At 39.3% G+C, this 18058-nt stretch overlaps 8 protein-coding genes across 8 annotated transcripts; 4 read left to right on the top strand and 4 right to left on the bottom strand.

Annotated features, from left to right (window-relative positions):
• Positions 1–367: 367 nt before the first annotated feature.
• Positions 368–1105, top strand: LOC131806188 (histone H1-like). The gene is made up of 2 exons (XM_059130146.1): positions 368–814; positions 873–1105. Exons 1-2 carry the CDS (start codon positions 421–423, stop codon positions 1103–1105), a joined length of 627 nt encoding a protein of 208 aa, XP_058986129.1. The 5' UTR covers positions 368–420.
• Positions 1106–1962: 857 nt separating this feature from the next.
• On the bottom strand, positions 1963–2469 carry LOC131806079 (histone H2B). The gene has a single exon (XM_059129984.1). The coding sequence runs from the start codon at positions 2351–2353 to the stop codon at positions 1979–1981; it is 375 nt and encodes a 124-aa protein (XP_058985967.1). The 5' UTR covers positions 2354–2469; the 3' UTR covers positions 1963–1978.
• Positions 2470–2480: 11 nt separating this feature from the next.
• LOC131806075 (histone H2A) lies at positions 2481–3116 on the top strand. Its single transcript, XM_059129980.1, has one exon. The coding sequence runs from the start codon at positions 2625–2627 to the stop codon at positions 2997–2999; it is 375 nt and encodes a 124-aa protein (XP_058985963.1). The 5' UTR covers positions 2481–2624; the 3' UTR covers positions 3000–3116.
• Positions 3117–4528: 1412 nt separating this feature from the next.
• LOC131806083 (histone H4) lies at positions 4529–4946 on the bottom strand. Its single transcript, XM_059129988.1, has one exon. It carries the CDS (start codon positions 4909–4911, stop codon positions 4600–4602), a length of 312 nt encoding a protein of 103 aa, XP_058985971.1. The 5' UTR covers positions 4912–4946; the 3' UTR covers positions 4529–4599.
• A 2607-nt stretch (positions 4947–7553) lies between these two features.
• On the top strand, positions 7554–8351 carry LOC131806072 (histone H1-like). Its single transcript, XM_059129977.1, has one exon. The coding sequence runs from the start codon at positions 7607–7609 to the stop codon at positions 8288–8290; it is 684 nt and encodes a 227-aa protein (XP_058985960.1). The 5' UTR covers positions 7554–7606; the 3' UTR covers positions 8291–8351.
• Positions 8352–9148: 797 nt separating this feature from the next.
• LOC131806080 (histone H2B) lies at positions 9149–9666 on the bottom strand. The gene has a single exon (XM_059129985.1). It carries the CDS (start codon positions 9537–9539, stop codon positions 9165–9167), a length of 375 nt encoding a protein of 124 aa, XP_058985968.1. The 5' UTR covers positions 9540–9666; the 3' UTR covers positions 9149–9164.
• A 5143-nt stretch (positions 9667–14809) lies between these two features.
• Positions 14810–15243, top strand: LOC131806077 (histone H2A). Its single transcript, XM_059129982.1, has one exon. It carries the CDS (start codon positions 14847–14849, stop codon positions 15219–15221), a length of 375 nt encoding a protein of 124 aa, XP_058985965.1. The 5' UTR covers positions 14810–14846; the 3' UTR covers positions 15222–15243.
• A 1501-nt stretch (positions 15244–16744) lies between these two features.
• On the bottom strand, positions 16745–17161 carry LOC131806084 (histone H4). Its single transcript, XM_059129989.1, has one exon. It carries the CDS (start codon positions 17125–17127, stop codon positions 16816–16818), a length of 312 nt encoding a protein of 103 aa, XP_058985972.1. The 5' UTR covers positions 17128–17161; the 3' UTR covers positions 16745–16815.
• Between the last annotated feature and the right edge of the window lie 897 nt (positions 17162–18058).

Raw genomic sequence — 18058 nt, 5'->3', positions numbered from 1 at the left:
AAAGAATTTTCAATTAAATTTTCATAAAAAATTTGATTTTTTTAAATTTTAGTTGGAAATTTGTGATTACATTTTTATAATCTGCCAAGTTAAACGTTTATAATTCACAAACGGCAAGTGATAATTACACCAAACTTTCTTTAAAACATAGCCTGAAATCTATACTTTAAAGGTATAAAACATTTTTAGTGAAAATTATCAAAGCTTCTTCAGGAAAATTTAATTTCTCCGAAAACTTTTGTAAAAAATTAAACACGCTTCCACACAATCTTTCGAAAAATTTACCAATTGACTACTATGCACATCTCATCTTTTCGATGTACCTACACTTTAGCTCGCCGCTAACAAAAATAATAGTACACATAAATTTGTGAGTGTATTTGTGTTAACAGTGAAATATAAACCAAACAGTGAATAACCATGTCTGACGCCGCCGTTGTTGAAGCCACCGCCTCCCCAGTTGCCGCTGTTGAGAAAAAGGCACCAAAAAAAGCCGCTGCCAAAGCAAAGAAGCCATCAGCTGCCCCTACCCACCCTCCAACCCAGCAAATGGTTGATGCCGCCATCAAGACCCTGAAGGAACGTGGAGGTTCATCATTGCCCGCCATCAAGAAATACTTGGCCAGCACCTACAAAGTAGATGCCCAAAAATTGGCCCCCTTCATCAAGAAGTACTTGAAAGGTGCCGTTGCCAGTGGAAAATTGATCCAAACTAAAGGTAAGGGTGCTTCTGGTTCATTCAAATTGTCTGCTTCGGCCTCTAAGGAACCCAAAGCCAAGACTGCTGAAAAGAAGAAGAAGGCCCCAGCCGCTGGTGACTAAAAAGAAGAAGGCTGCCGCCCCTAAAAAGGCCGCTGGTGAGAAGAAGGCAGCTGCCAAAAAACCCTCTGCCGCCAAGAAGACCGCTGAAAAGAAGAAGGCCGACAAAACAAAGGCAAAGGCTGCCAAGAAAACCGGTACAGTTAAAGCTAAACCAGCAAAGACCGCCGCCAAAGCATCTGCCACTAAACCAAAGGCACCCAAGGCAAAAACTGCAGCTGCTAAGCCCAAAAAAGCCGCAGCAGCAAAGAAGCCAGCTGCTAAGAAAACCGCCGCCAAGAAGTAATTTTTCCCAGAAAGATTACTTTTTCCACAATATTTTCGATATTCGAAAACATACTATCTAACAGCCCTTTTCAGGGCTACAAATTAAATTAAAAAAGAGAAAAATATTTATTTTCAACAGTTATCGTATATATTTGTTACCTAAATAAATAAGTAAATTTGTACACGTGTTTCATTTTGGGAAAAAAATTACTTTCGCTAATTACTGTTCTTATTAGGTAATTTTATTGAGCCAATATAATCGTGGACGCCACTGGATTATTTTTTAACCCAGGTCATAAAAGATAATAAAATATTTAAAATTTTTCCTAATTACCCACAGGTCATAATTCTCGAAAATCCCCATAATTTGGTCATTTTTATAATTTCTACTTAATTTTGAAAAATTTGCTATTTTCATATTCTCTGTTAAATTTCACGAATTTCATCCAAAAATGACATTTTGGCAAAATATTTACATTTTCCATCAATACATTTTTTCCTTTGAAAATTTCTGCCTCAGCCTTATATTTCGTTGCTTTGCCGTTGTGCTGTATCAAAATGCTCACACATACATGATGCCCATTCGATGTTGATCAACGACGGCAAGGCAAATCACCACTAACACACGCACACATGCACGACGACGATGGCTGTTATAGCATATCGCACAAGCAATGGCTAAACATAGGCACATATGCGAGTTAGCTAAATGCATGGAAAAATCATTGTATAGAGAAAAATATATTTCCTATGGAATTTTATTCGTTTATTACTAAATAATGATAAATTGTAGCTTCAACAAAATATGATCTCTTTTGAAATGTTTTTTGTGGCCCTGAAAAGGGCCTTTTAAGGTAGTATTTCGACGCATAAATGAAAAATATCAAGACATTTACTTGGAGCTGGTGTATTTAGTAACAGCCTTGGTACCTTCACTGACGGCGTGCTTAGCCAATTCACCGGGCAACAATAGACGGACGGCGGTCTGGATTTCCCGACTGGTGATGGTCGAGCGCTTGTTGTAGTGGGCCAAACGAGAGGCTTCGGCGGCAATACGTTCGAAGATATCGTTGACGAAACTGTTCATGATGCTCATGGCCTTGGAGGAGATACCGGTGTCGGGATGGACTTGCTTCAACACTTTGTAAATGTAGATAGCGTAACTCTCCTTACGCTTGGTACGTCTCTTCGACTTATCGCCCTTGGTAATGTTCTTTTGGGCTTTGCCGGCCTTCTTTGCTGCTTTACCACTGGTTTTAGGAGGCATTTTCACTTATTATTTTTTTTGAATCACACAAACACTTTTAACACTGTTCACAAATGATAACCAAAACGGCCAGCTATACAGAATTTGTAGATTGTAGTCGACAAGAATTTCAGGTAGTCACAGCTAGCAGGCACACACAAGGCAAACCACCCCATTATTGAAGAAATGTGTGTGTGAGAAAAGTATAAATAGCACGTTTCGGCCCGAAAATTTTTATCATTTGTGTTTTTCAGTGCTTAAGTGAAGTGTTCAAAACTAAAATAAAGTGAAAATGTCTGGTCGTGGTAAAGGTGGCAAAGTTAAGGGAAAGGCAAAGTCCCGTTCCAATCGTGCTGGTCTTCAATTCCCCGTCGGTCGTATCCATCGTCTGTTGCGCAAAGGCAACTATGCTGAGCGTGTTGGTGCCGGTGCTCCCGTCTATTTAGCCGCTGTCATGGAATATTTGGCTGCTGAAGTCTTGGAATTGGCTGGCAATGCTGCCCGTGACAACAAGAAGACTCGTATCATTCCCCGTCACTTGCAATTGGCCATCCGTAACGACGAAGAATTGAACAAATTGCTGTCTGGCGTTACCATTGCCCAAGGTGGTGTATTGCCAAACATCCAAGCTGTTCTCTTGCCCAAGAAGACCGAAAAGAAAGCCTAAATTATTTCGAAAGGTATTATGGAATGAAAAAGAAGAAGAATACAGACCATCGTATAATTCCATAGAAAAATCAACCAATCCGTCCTTTTCAGGACGACAAAAAATATTTGAAAAGAGAAAGAAAATTGCGTCAAGCTACATTTGTATGAAAAAAATAAAAATTCTCAATAATTTTGTATGAGACGTTGGCAGAATAACTGTTTTTCGTTGTCAGTTGGATATTTGTGTTGTCGTCGTTGTTGTTGTCTCTTATGATTTCAGGAATAGAGCGAGCGAGAGAGGAGAGATCGTGGCGTCACCAAATGAGTATGTATACTATGAGGAAGAAGAAGCATGTGGCAGTTGGTGGTGGCTGGCTGGGTAGTAATTTTATGTGAAAAAATCGTACCCCGGCGCATTCTTTGGGGAAGGCATAAAGTAGATGATTTGCAAGGGAATTTTGGCGGCAAAGTAGTGTTTTGGTGGAAATAAATGGACACATACATGAAAATAAAAGCGCATTGTGGTGCTATGGAAAATTTTAAACACAAAAAATAGAATAAAAGTAAAATAATGAAATGAAAATTAACGAAAATAATTAAATTAAATTAAAATAAGAAAATTTCAGAAAATAAAGGCAAATATTAATGAAATTTCAAAGAAATTTAAATGAAAATATTTGAAAATAATTTAAAGAAATTTGGAATAATAAACACATTTTATGAAAATAAAAGATACTTTAAATGAAATCAAAAATTTTTAAATTGATGAAAAGGAAATAAATTAAATAATTTTAAATTAATAATAATAATAATTTTAAATAAAACGAAAATGTGATTTTTAAAAAATAATGTAATGAAAAATTAAATTAATTGAAAATTAAATAAGAAAATTTAACATAAATAAAATAAAATTCATTTAATGAAGAATTTTTAAATAAAATTTAATGATTTTAATTTTCGGTAAAATTTTAAAGGAAATGATTAGTGAATAATTTACAAATTTTTAATGAAATTTTTTAAGATAATCAACGAATCAACGATCTATTTAATAAAGATATTCAACAATTTCAAATAAAATTTGAGAAAAGATTCAAAAATATTTAAAAAAGTCAAAATAAATTCCTTTGCTACCATATCATGGTTGTTCTTTAGTAATATTGACTAAACAGCACCAATACATACATAAAGTGACGCTATGTTATACTCATATTATACGAAAAGGAAGAAGAAGAAGAACTAAATGTGTTTAGCGATGTGAGTTGCCGACGGCATGTTTGTGATAGGGAATAAAATACGAGACCTCGGTAAAACAATGTTTTCGGTGAAAATATTCTGGAGAAAATTGAAACGAGTAAGTATTTATATTTTTCTTTATTTATTTTGAATTTTTCACGACTTGTGAGAAAAAAAATACGAGAAAGCTGAAAAAGAAAATTATTAGAAATTTTGACATAAAATTCCTATATTTCCTAAGGTAAGTGTTTATTTTTTATTTATTTTAATTTAAAAAAATAGTTTTCAACAAGAAAGTATCTCTTTTTTGATATATTTTGTGGTCCTGAAAAGGACCGATTGTTTTGTTGTAAAAAAGATTTCTCCAAATTGCGTCAAGAATTTGTTTAACCGCCGAAACCGTACAAGGTACGGCCTTGTCTCTTCAAAGCATATACGACATCCATAGCGGTGACGGTTTTACGCTTAGCATGTTCGGTGTAGGTGACAGCATCACGAATAACGTTTTCCAAAAACACCTTCAGAACACCACGAGTTTCTTCGTAAATCAGGCCAGAGATACGTTTTACACCGCCACGACGAGCCAAACGTCTAATAGCTGGCTTGGTAATACCTTGGATGTTATCACGGAGCACTTTCCTGTGACGTTTAGCGCCACCTTTTCCCAAGCCTTTACCACCTTTACCACGACCAGTCATTTTTTCACTTTAGTTTATTTCACTTATCACTTCACGAACAGTTTGAGCACTAATGTTTTTTTCGGGCGATTCCGCTCGTATTTATACAAAATTTGAGGCTCTCTCCAACTATTGAACACACAAGTAAAGTATGTACAGTTATATGTGTGTGTGTACATTTGCCGTTAGTATTGTATGTTCTCTTTTGTGTGTGCGTGTACATTTGGTATACGGATAGGTAAGAATTCACTAACATATCAACCCCGAAAGTTGATGCTAACAGCACAATTTTCTATAAATACTCGTTTTCGTGGCGATGGCAACGTTATTACAGTGTCTACCGTGTTTGTGTGCATATCTCTAGTGAAGTGAAAAAAATTCAAGTGAAAAATGGCTCGTACTAAGCAAACTGCCCGTAAATCGACCGGTGGAAAGGCTCCCCGTAAACAACTAGCTACCAAAGCTGCCCGTAAGAGTGCCCCAGCCACCGGCGGTGTTAAGAAGCCTCATCGTTTCCGTCCTGGTACAGTTGCTTTGCGTGAAATCCGTCGTTACCAGAAGAGTACTGAATTGTTGATCCGCAAATTGCCCTTCCAACGTTTGGTTCGTGAAATCGCTCAAGATTTCAAAACTGACTTGCGTTTCCAGAGCTCTGCTGTTATGGCCTTGCAAGAAGCCAGTGAAGCCTACTTGGTTGGTCTTTTCGAAGATACTAACTTGTGCGCCATCCATGCTAAGCGTGTCACCATCATGCCTAAGGATATCCAATTGGCCAGACGTATTCGTGGAGAACGTGCTTAAATTCTTGACGTTTTAAAAGCAACAATTTTACAACAAAACAATCGGTCCTTTTCAGGACCACAAATATTTTATAAAAAAGAGATATTTTTTTACTCAATCTACAATTTTTAGTATTTTTTTGAAATAAATAAAAATAATTTAGGGCTATGATTATTTTTCAACAATTAACATTTTTTATAATAAAGATATATTTTTTGATGTTGTTTTTTTTTTTCGTTGATGATTTTTCGACACTTTATTTTTTTATTTAATTTTTTTATTTTATTTTGATCGAATATTTTATTTTTTTAATTTTATTTGAATTTTTTGAATTATCCATTTTGATATTTTCCTTTAATTTGCAAAATTATTATCATTTTTGTACTCCCTCTTCGAAAAAAAATGCTATGACTCATAAAAACAACCACCACATACATTTTGCTAACGGGATTTTTTTTTGTCCATTTTGTTTTTTTCCTTTTCCCGTTAAACAAAAAATTGCTCTCTTTATGATTTTTGGCGCGAAATTTGTCTATTTCTCTCATTTTATTCCCCTTCGATCATTTTTTTCTGTTGTGGACTATTCAATTTAACGGGAAAAAATTCTCTGCCTTTAATTTCTAAGAATTATTTCATGTGCATTTTAAAAATTTCCAGCTAAAATGTGCCCCACGTATTTAATTTTTTTCAGGAATGATGTATGAAATATGTTTTATTCCTTTTCAGCAACATTTTTAAATGTTTTATACGCATTTTAAGAGATTTGATTATGAATTTTCTCCGTATGGATTTACAAAATTATTTTTGCCCGATGTATTTGAAGAAATTGGTAATAATTTATTATTTTCAAAAATTGAAGAAGAAAATAATTGATTTGTTGAGAATTTTGATGTAAAATATAATTAAAAGTATTATAAAAAGGAATGCCAATAATATCTACCTTTGAAGTTGATCGAAAAATCATTTTTGTAAAACGCAATTAATTTCATGACATTTCCAAGTGTTCTAGGTGATATTTGCCTGTAAAGAGGAATTTCTTTTTGGGAATATTTTTTCATAAAATTAATCAAAAATTTGACAAAATGACGTAGAAAATGGCTTCTAATACTATTTTTAATAAATTTTAGAACAAATTATGTTAAATTTCATAAAAAATATTGCAAAATGAAAATACATAACCGTTTGTCACTGAATGCCTGTACATTGGTAGTATGAAGTATTCTGGGGATTTTGTAACTTTTCCCCGTAAATTATGACTTTTTGTGAATAATGTTATATTTTGATGTAAATATACAAATTCTGAAATGTTTTTTAAGAAATTTTTATAAAACTTATTAAGATTTGAGCTTTCAAATTTATTTCAAGAAAAACTTTTCTTCATTGAAATTATGCCAACAAGAGGATTTCTGCTGTCATAGACCACATAATAATTTCAATTTTTTCACATAGTAAAATATGAAATTTCATCGATATTTTTCTTTGATCCTAAAGTAAACATATCAGGCTACATTTTCAAAAAGAATTTTCAATTAAATTTTCATAAAAAATTTGATTTTTTTAAATTTTAGTTGGAAATTTGTGATTACATTTTTATAATCTGCCAAGTTAAACGTTTATAATTCACAAACGGCAAGTGATAATTACACCAAACTTTCTTTAAAACATAGCCTGAAATCTATACTTTAAAGGTATAAAACATTTTTAGTGAAAATTATCAAAGCTTCTTCAGGAAAATTTAATTTCTCCGAAAACTTTTGTAAAAAATTAAACACGCTTCCACACAATCTTTCGAAAAATTTACCAATTGACTACTATGCACATCTCATCTTTTCGATGTACCTACACTTTAGCTCGCCGCTAACAAAAATAATAGTACACATAAATTTGTGAGTGTATTTGTGTTAACAGTGAAATATAAACCAAACAGTGAATAACCATGTCTGACGCCGCCGTTGTTGAAGCCACCGCCTCCCCAGTTGCCGCTGTTGAGAAAAAGGCACCAAAAAAAGCCGCTGCCAAAGCAAAGAAGCCATCAGCTGCCCCTACCCACCCTCCAACCCAGCAAATGGTTGATGCCGCCATCAAGACCCTGAAGGAACGTGGAGGTTCATCATTGCCCGCCATCAAGAAATACTTGGCCAGCACCTACAAAGTAGATGCCCAAAAATTGGCCCCCTTCATCAAGAAGTACTTGAAAGGTGCCGTTGCCAGTGGAAAATTGATCCAAACTAAAGGTAAGGGTGCTTCTGGTTCATTCAAATTGTCTGCTTCGGCCTCTAAGGAACCCAAAGCCAAGACTGCTGAAAAGAAGAAGAAGGCCCCAGCCGCTGGTGACAAAAAGAAGAAGGCTGCCGCCCCTAAAAAGGCCGCTGGTGAGAAGAAGGCAGCTGCCAAAAAACCCTCTGCCGCCAAGAAGACCGCTGAAAAGAAGAAGGCCGACAAAACAAAGGCAAAGGCTGCCAAGAAAACCGGTACAGTTAAAGCTAAACCAGCAAAGACCGCCGCCAAAGCATCTGCCACTAAACCAAAGGCACCCAAGGCAAAAACTGCAGCTGCTAAGCCCAAAAAGGCCGCAGCAGCAAAGAAGCCAGCTGCTAAGAAAACCGCCGCCAAGAAGTAATTTTTCCCAGAAAGATTACTTTTTCCACAATATTTTCGATATTCGAAAACATACTATCTAACAGCCCTTTTCAGGGCTACAAATTAAATTAAAAAAGAGAAAAATATTTATTTTCAACAGTTATCGTATATATTTGTTACCTAAATAAATAAGTAAATTTGTACACGTGTTTCATTTTGGGAAAAAAATTACTTTCGCTAATTACTGTTCTTATTAGGTAATTTTATTGAGCCAATATAATCGTGGACGCCACTGGATTATTTTTTAACCCAGGTCATAAAAGATAATAAAATATTTAAAATTTTTCCTAATTACCCACAGGTCATAATTCTCGAAAATCCCCATAATTTGGTCATTTTATAATTTCTACTTAATTTTGAAAAATTTGATCATTTTCATATTCTCTGTTAAATTTCACGAATTTCATCCAAAAATGACATTTTGGCAAAATATTTACATTTTCCATCAATACATTTTTTCCTTTGAAAATTTCTGCCTCAGCCTTATATTTCGTTGCTTTGCCGTTGTGCTGTATCAAAATGCTCACACATACATGATGCCCATTCGATGTTGATCAACGACGGCAAGGCAAATCACCACTAACACACGCACACATATACGACGACGATGGCTGTTATAGCATATCGCACAAGCAATGGCTAAACATAGGCACATATGCGAGTTAGCTAAATGCATGGAAAAATCATTGTATAGAGAAAAATATATTTCCTATGGAATTTTATTCGTTTATTACTAAATAATGATAAATTGTAGCTTCAACAAAATATGATCTCTTTTGAAATGTTTTTTGTGGCCCTGAAAAGGGCCTTTTAAGGTAGTATTTCGACGCATGAAATGAAAAATATCAAGACATTTACTTGGAGCTGGTGTATTTAGTAACAGCCTTGGTACCTTCACTGACGGCGTGCTTAGCCAATTCACCGGGCAACAATAGACGGACGGCGGTCTGGATTTCCCGACTGGTGATGGTCGAGCGCTTGTTGTAGTGGGCCAAACGAGAGGCTTCGGCGGCAATACGTTCGAAGATATCGTTGACGAAACTGTTCATGATGCTCATGGCCTTGGAGGAGATACCGGTGTCGGGATGGACTTGCTTCAACACTTTGTAAATGTAGATAGCGTAACTCTCCTTACGCTTGGTACGTCTCTTCGACTTATCGCCCTTGGTAATGTTCTTTTGGGCTTTGCCGGCCTTCTTTGCTGCTTTACCACTGGTTTTAGGAGGCATTTTCACTTATTATTTTTTTTTGAATCACACAAACACTTTTAACACTGTTCACAAATGATAACCAAAACGGCCAGCTATACAGAATTTGTAGATTGTAGTCGACAAGAATTTCAGGTAGTCACAGCTAGCAGGCACACACAAGGCAAACCACCCCATTATTGAAGAAATGTGTGTGTGAGAAAAGTATAAATAGCACGTTTCGGCCCGAAAATTTTTATCAGTCTTCAACACAACGTCGTAGAAGCAAGAACTACCTGCAAAGTGGATAAAAAAGTGAAAAGTGAAAAAGTGAAATTAAGTATGGAGCAGCTACCTGGACAGCAGCCGCAACACCAGGAGGCGAAGGAGGGCTCGCTAAGTGAAACCAGCGAGAGGGACGGCTACATCACCGTCGAGGACAGGCGCAAGAGGCGTAAGCGGAAGAAGAGTGGCTGCGGTTGCGTGGACGAAAGCGATTACCGTGCTTTCCGGTTGGAAAATACAATCGCCAACCTCCGCAGGCGACATCGAGCAGCTGCAAGCGCAACTGAAGGCGTTGGCTGAGGAGAATGCCAGGCTGTCAGCGCAAATTGACAGCCGTGGCATTGAGGGTACCGTCAAGGCAGCCGAAGTCCTTGACGGTCTTATGGAGGTTGAGTGCGTTGCGCTGCCAGCAAGCACTCCAGATAGGACGGACGGTCCTACCAACAATGGGACGGACGGTCCCAATAACGGTAGGGCGGACGGCCCTGGCTGTAAGAGGACGGACGGTCCTTCAACGTCCGCTGCCTGCATGGCAGCACTGAAGGCCGCCCCGATGAAGGATGCTGCCCGGCCTGCAACATCCTCGAAAAGGACGGACGGTCCTTCACCGAAGGCCGTGACGAAGCCTGGGTCCAAGGCTTCTGCAGCATCAGCCAAGGCTGCTTCCCCCAAGCCCGTGCTGGCAAATGGCTCGCCAGCAGCATCGGCCGCCCCCCCGAAGGATGGCCAAACGAAGAAGGCGGCTCCCCCCATCACCATCTATGAGGCGGGAGTCAAGGAAATCAGGACTGTCCTGGCATCGTCGCTCAACCCCCGCGACTTCACCATCAAAATGCTTAGGAAGGGAGTTATTTCCCTTAGACTAAGTAGTTTAAGTACCTACGATAAGGTTAGGGACTTGTTAGTTCAGAGGGCGTACAAATTCCATACGCACACTCCTAAAGATAGGTTGCCGTATACCGTTGTGGTAGATAGGCTTTCCGGCGATTTTACCGCCGATGAAGTAAAGGAAGAACTCTGCACGCTTGACTTCCCAGTCTTCGTGCAGAGCCTAGTCAACATCGCGCCAGATAAATGGCTCGTTAGGGTTGATAGGAAGACCGACATACATAAGTTGTATAAGGTCAATAGGTTATTCAGCCTTAGTGTGTTGATCCGGAAGGATAGGGCGATAAAGTCAACGCGGTGCTACAAATGCCAGCGTCATGGACACATCGCCGCAAACTGTGGGATGCCGCCAAACTGCGAGAAGTGCAGCGAAGGACACCCCACCCATCTGTGCCCCACCTTTGAAGCGGGCAAGGAGACGGACGCAATCCCTAAGTGCGTCAACTGCAAAGTGGAAGGCCACTCTGCGGGCTCCCCTTCCTGCCCTAAACGGAAGGCAATTCTGGAGACCCGGATCCAAAGAAGGAAGGAAGCCGAGTCCAAACAAAAAGCCAGGTCTGGCCGCATCGCTGATGAGAAGGCCAAGATGACTTATGCTGGTGTTGCGGGAGGAAAATCCTGGACAGCCCCAGAAACCCACCCCCAAATCTCCTGCTGCTGCCGCTCGCCCATCCGGACCCACCCAAGACATTGGAGGACTGATGAGCAGCATGCCCAAGGAGTTCGGAGATCTATCGACATTAGCTAAGGTTAGGTCGTTCGGTCCCAGTTTTAGGCGTATCCGCGAAGAAAGGGGAGACGCGGAAGCTTGGTGGGCCCTAATGGTCCATATAGCCTTAGAATAGGTATGTTGAAGTGCGTTTTTCTAAACGTCAGCTCCATAGTTTCTAAAACTAGGAGGCACTTCTTGCGGAATTTTGTCCTAGAGCATCAGCCGGACATTATTCTGCTGGCAGAAACTTGGCTCTCTCCCAGCCAAAAGTTTTACTGCCAAGGATTTAAAATCTATAGGCAGGATAGGCTGACAGGCCCAAGAGGGGGCACTGCAGTCTTAGTAAAAGATAGGTTCCGCTCAGAAAAAATCCCCATTTCCTCAGGGGATATAGAATCTTGTGTCGCTAGGGTCTGGAGGGAAGATGGGTCCTCCATAGCCTTCGCTTCTGTTTACCAGCGCCCTGTTGGTCCCTTCCAAATTTTGGATCTGGACCCCATACTCGCTTTACGCGACAGTGGCGACCTTGTAGTTGGTGGAGACCTGAACGCGAAACATCCCTTATGGGGTGGTGCAGAGGTCGATACCAGGGGAAGAGCAATCTCTGCCTTCCTTCTCGATTGTCCGGATGTAGCAGCCATTCCATCTGATAGGCCCACTAGGCCCAATGGAACGGCAGGGTCGTATATCGACTTCTTCCTGCATACGCCAGGCGCAGCACTGGCAGCGGGTAGATCGACCTCAACGACCCACTACTTTGAATCCGACCATAGGGCGATTCTCATAGAAATAGAGTCAGGCTCCTTACAAAATGGAGAAGTCAGGTCGTTCCACAACTTCGACCGGATGAATATCCGTCGATATAGGCAGCGCTTGCGCAGCGGCTTGGAGGAGGTAACTCTGCCAGCCGACCGCAACGTATCCATTTCGGATATTGATAGCTGCATTGAGGATTTAGGCTCCGCCTTCCGAGATGCCATAGATGCTTCAGTGCCCAAATATAGGGCAAAAAGCACTATCCTGGGCAATCTCCCCCCTAGGATCGCAAGTTTTATTAGGGAGCGTAGACGGCTTTGTCGAGTGTTGCGTAGATCTGGTGATCCTGAGCGACGACTAGTCCTCACGGCTGACATCCGCAACCTCGACCAGATTATTGAAGCCAATATTCGCCGATTCGAAAACGATCGGTATAAGGACTATCTCGAGGGAATTACGGTCAATTCCAGGACCTATGGTAAGGTCAAGCGATTGGCCGGCCTCTCCTCTCGAGATTCAGTCAGTCCTCTCGTAGACTCCACTGGTACCAGGGTGAGCTCTGACGAAAATAGGGCTGAGATGTTGGCGGACCAGGTGCAGGGAACGCTTCGACATGGGGGAGTTTCGGTTGCCGATTCCTTCCAGCGCCAAGTCAGCTTGGCGGTGGAGGGGATTGAAGACCATTCTCCTGTTGTGTCGTTTAGCAGTTCATTCACTGCTAATGGCTCCTCTGTGGACAACATCTCCCTTTGGGAAGATAGCGGGTTTGTCTATCCCAGGAAGGTTGGTTTTGCGCTTTCACGCCGACCAGCCCGTAAATCCTGCGGTATGGACCAAATTCCCGATGTAGCTTTGAAAAGGGCAGGAAATGTAATTCTGTCCTTTTTGACAATTCTCTTTAATCATTGTCTGAATTTAGGGTACTTTCCTACGGCTTGGAAGGAGGCCAAGATGGTTCCCATCCTGAAGCGGGGTTCTGATCCCTCTCAGTGTGGTAACTACAGGCCTATTTCCCTCCTATCGCCGTTTGGAAAGTTACTCGAATCCTTTATTCTGGCAAGGATTAGAAGAACCGTAGAAGATAGGAGAATTCTGCGGGATTGTCAGTTTGGTTTTAGGTCTGGTCTCTCCACGACCCATGCCTTAACGGCTTTCAGCAGCTTCGTTGGGAAAGGTTTTGATAGGAAGTACGGAACTATAGCCGTCTCCCTAGATATCGCCAGGGCTTTCGACTCTGTCTGGCACGATGGGATTTTATATAAATTCCAATCGTTTGGCTTTGACAGACAATCCTGTAGAATGGTCGCTAGTTTTCTTAGGGATCGATTCTTCAGGATTAAGGTGGGTGAGCGACTCTCTAGTCGCCGCCCAGTGTTGGCAGGGGTTCCTCAAGGTTCCCTTCTTGGCCCGATGTTATACAACATCTTTTCTTGTGACATCCCGGCTCCTCCTCCTGGTGGTCTTCTCCTGACCTATGCCGATGATGTCCTTTTAGCCTTTTCCGGTCCGCTTGCTAGGTCGGTTAATAGGCGCGTTAACGAGTACCTCGATGCCCTCCATCGGTACTTCGTTACATGGCGCCTAAAGTTGAATGTAGGGAAATGTTGTGCTACGGCCTTTCTTGGTCGGCCAGGCATAGTATACCCTAATTTTAAGAGGTTTCAGCCGGTTCTTAGAATAGGTTCTGAGCAGGTTCCAGTTTCAGACAAGATGAAATACTTAGGTGTTGTATTTCAGGAGAGGTTCGACCATATTCGGCACATAGACTACGTCCTGGCTAGGGCTAAGGGTCTATATTTCGGATATAGTCGAATCTTGAGGATGAGGGGTGGTCTTTCCCACGATGTTAGGCTTTTGATCTACCGGCAGGTGATCAGACCTATCGTCGCCTACGCCTTCCCCGTCTGGTTTGACATTTCGTCACATCAGATGGAAAGGCTAAGGTTGTGGGAAAGAAAAATACTTTCCTCTTGTCTGGGACTGCGCCCCTTCCTTAGGGCAGATGGCTCCTATAGATCCTATTCCTGTAGGGCGATCTACGATAGGGCGAAAATAGACAGGATAGATGTCTTTATGACTAAGACTGGACTGGCATTTTTCGACAAATGCCAGTTCATAGACAATAGCATCGTTGAGGGAACGTTTAGGTGCTTAGAAGATGCGGACCAGCTACGAGCTCGGAAGCATTTGCCGCCAGCCGCCCTTTACAGGCTGAACGAGCTGGGCTTACTCCATGGGGATGAAGGTCTTCTATTCTACCATAGAAGATTTTTATCCTCGGACTGGAGTAGACTGGTGTACAACACCGCCCAGCTCTCTTAAGTTAGGTTAAGTAGTTTTAAGTGTATTGTAAATATTTAGTTCTAATTTAGTTTTAATTTTTTCCACCTAGTTCATAAGATTTTCATAGCCCTTTTTTTATATTATTCTATTTTTCGGGGCATAATTTAAGTTGTAGCCATAAGGCATAATGTAGCTTGTTGTGATCACAAACTTGTTGTGACACTTTTTGTTAACGTAAAGTAGGCGTTGTACAAATGCATGTTTATTTATAGTATAGTTAGGTTTAAGCCATTTAACCTATGTTAGTATTAAGACTTGAATTAATAAAATGGCCATAGGCTAAAAATGAAAATGAAAATGAAAATTTTTATCATTTGTGTTTTTCAGTGCTTAAGTGAAGTGTTCAAAACTAAAATAAAGTGAAAATGTCTGGTCGTGGTAAAGGTGGCAAAGTTAAGGGAAAGGCAAAGTCCCGTTCCAATCGTGCTGGTCTTCAATTCCCCGTCGGTCGTATCCATCGTCTGTTGCGCAAAGGCAACTATGCTGAGCGTGTTGGTGCCGGTGCTCCCGTCTATTTAGCCGCTGTCATGGAATATTTGGCTGCTGAAGTCTTGGAATTGGCTGGCAATGCTGCCCGTGACAACAAGAAGACTCGTATCATTCCCCGTCACTTGCAATTGGCCATCCGTAACGACGAAGAATTGAACAAATTGCTGTCTGGCGTTACCATTGCCCAAGGTGGTGTATTGCCAAACATCCAAGCTGTTCTCTTGCCCAAGAAGACCGAAAAGAAAGCCTAAATTATTTCGAAAGGTATTATGGAATGAAAGAAGAAGAATACAGACCATCGTATAATTCCATAGAAAAATCAACCAATCCGTCCTTTTCAGGACGACAAAAAATATTTGAAAAGAGAAAGAAAATTGCGTCAAGCTACATTTGTATGAAAAAAATAAAAATTCTCAATAATTTTGTATGAGACGTTGGCAGAATAACTGTTTTTCGTTGTCAGTTGGATATTTGTGTTGTCGTCGTTGTTGTTGTCTCTTATGATTTCAGGAATAGAGCGAGCGAGAGAGGAGAGATCGTGGCGTCACCAAATGAGTATGTATACTATGAGGAAGAAGAAGCATGTGGCAGTTGGTGGTGGCTGGCTGGGTAGTAATTTTATGTGAAAAAATCGTACCCCGGCGCATTCTTTGGGGAAGGCATAAAGTAGATGATTTGCAAGGGAATTTTGGCGGCAAAGTAGTGTTTTGGTGGAAATAAATGGACACATACATGAAAATAAAAGCGCATTGTGGTGCTATGGAAAATTTTAAACACAAAAAATAGAATAAAAGTAAAATAATGAAATGAAAATTAACGAAAATAATTAAATTAAATTAAAATAAGAAAATTTCAGAAAATAAAGGCAAATATTAATGAAATTTCAAAGAAATTTAAATGAAAATATTTGAAAATAATTTAAAGAAATTTGGAATAATAAACACATTTTATGAAAATAAAAGATACTTTAAATGAAATCAAAAATTTTTAAATTGATGAAAAGGAAATAAATTAAATAATTTTAAATTAATAATAATAATAATTTTAAATAAAACGAAAATGTGATTTTTAAAAAATAATGTAATGAAAAATTAAATTAATTGAAAATTAAATAAGAAAATTTAACATAAATAAAATAAAATTCATTTAATGAAGAACTTTTAAATAAAATTCAATGATTTTAATTTTCGGTAAAATTTTAAAGGAAATGATTAGTGAAAAATTTACAAATTTTTAATGAAATTTTTCGAAATAAAATAAATCAACGATCTATTTAATAAATATTTTCAACAATTTCAAATTAAATTTTGAGAAAACATTCAACAATGTTTAAAAAAAAAGTCAAAATGAAATTACTTTGCTACCACAGCATGGTCGTTCTTTAGTAATATCGACTAAATAATACCAATACATACATAAAGCGACGCTATGTTATACTCATATTATACGAAGAGGAAGAAGAAGAAGAAGTAAATGTGTTTAGCGATGTGAGTTGCCGACGGCATGTTTATGATCGGGAATAAAATAAGAGACATCGGTAAAAGAAGGCTTTCGGTGAAAATATTCTGGAGAAAATAGAAACGAGTAAGTATTTATATTTTTTTTATTTGATTTTTCACGACTTGTGAGAAAAAAATACGAGAAAGCTGAAAAAGAAAATTATTAGAAATTTTGACATAAAATCCCTATATTTCCTAAGGTAAGTGTTTATTTTTTATTTATTTTAATTTAAAAAAAATAGTTTTCAACAAGAAAGTATCTCTTTTTTGATATATTTTGTGGTCCTGAAAAGGACCGATTGTTTTGTTGTAAAAAATATTTCTCCAAATTGCGTCAAGAATTTGTTTAACCGCCGAAACCGTACAAGGTACGGCCTTGTCTCTTCAAAGCATATACGACATCCATAGCGGTGACGGTTTTACGCTTAGCATGTTCGGTGTAGGTGACAGCATCACGAATAACGTTTTCCAAAAACACCTTCAGAACACCACGAGTTTCTTCGTAAATCAGGCCAGAGATACGTTTTACACCGCCACGACGAGCCAAACGTCTAATAGCTGGCTTGGTAATACCTTGGATGTTATCACGGAGCACTTTCCTGTGACGTTTAGCGCCACCTTTTCCCAAGCCTTTACCACCTTTACCACGACCAGTCATTTTTTCACTTTAGTTTATTTCACTTATCACTTCACGAACAGTTTGAGCACTAATGTTTTTTTCGGGCGATTCCGCTCGTATTTATACAAAATTTGAGGCTCTCTCCAACTATTGAACACACAAGTAAAGTATGTACAGTTATATGTGTGTGTGTACATTTGCCGTTAGTATTGTATGTTCTCTTTTGTGTGTGCGTGTACATTTGGTATACGGATAGGTAAGAATTCACTAACATATCAACCCCGAAAGTTGATGCTAACAGCACAATTTTCTATAAATACTCGTTTTCGTGGCGATGGCAACGTTATTACAGTGTCTACCGTGTTTGTGTGCATATCTCTAGTGAAGTGAAAAAAATTCAAGTGAAAAATGGCTCGTACTAAGCAAACTGCCCGTAAATCGACCGGTGGAAAGGCTCCCCGTAAACAACTAGCTACCAAAGCTGCCCGTAAGAGTGCCCCAGCCACCGGCGGTGTTAAGAAGCCTCATCGTTTCCGTCCTGGTACAGTTGCTTTGCGTGAAATCCGTCGTTACCAGAAGAGTACTGAATTGTTGATCCGCAAATTGCCCTTCCAACGTTTGGTTCGTGAAATCGCTCAAGATTTCAAAACTGACTTGCGTTTCCAGAGCTCTGCTGTTATGGCCTTGCAAGAAGCCAGTGAAGCCTACTTGGTTGGTCTTTTCGAAGATACTAACTTGTGCGCCATCCATGCTAAGCGTGTCACCATCATGCCTAAGGATATCCAATTGGCCAGACGTATTCGTGGAGAACGTGCTTAAATTCTTGACGTTTTAAAAGCAACAATTTTACAACAAAACAATCGGTCCTTTTCAGGACCACAAATATTTTATAAAAAAGAGATATTTTTTTACTCAATCTACAATTTTTAGTATTTTTTTGAAAAAATAAAAATAATTTAGGGCTATGATT

This window comes from Musca domestica, unplaced genomic scaffold (assembly GCF_030504385.1).
Source record: "Musca domestica strain aabys unplaced genomic scaffold, Musca_domestica.polishedcontigs.V.1.1 7, whole genome shotgun sequence".
NCBI lineage: Eukaryota > Metazoa > Arthropoda > Insecta > Diptera > Muscidae > Musca > Musca domestica.
Note: the sequence above shows the minus strand (reverse complement) of the source record. Positions and strands in the feature narration are given on the sequence as shown.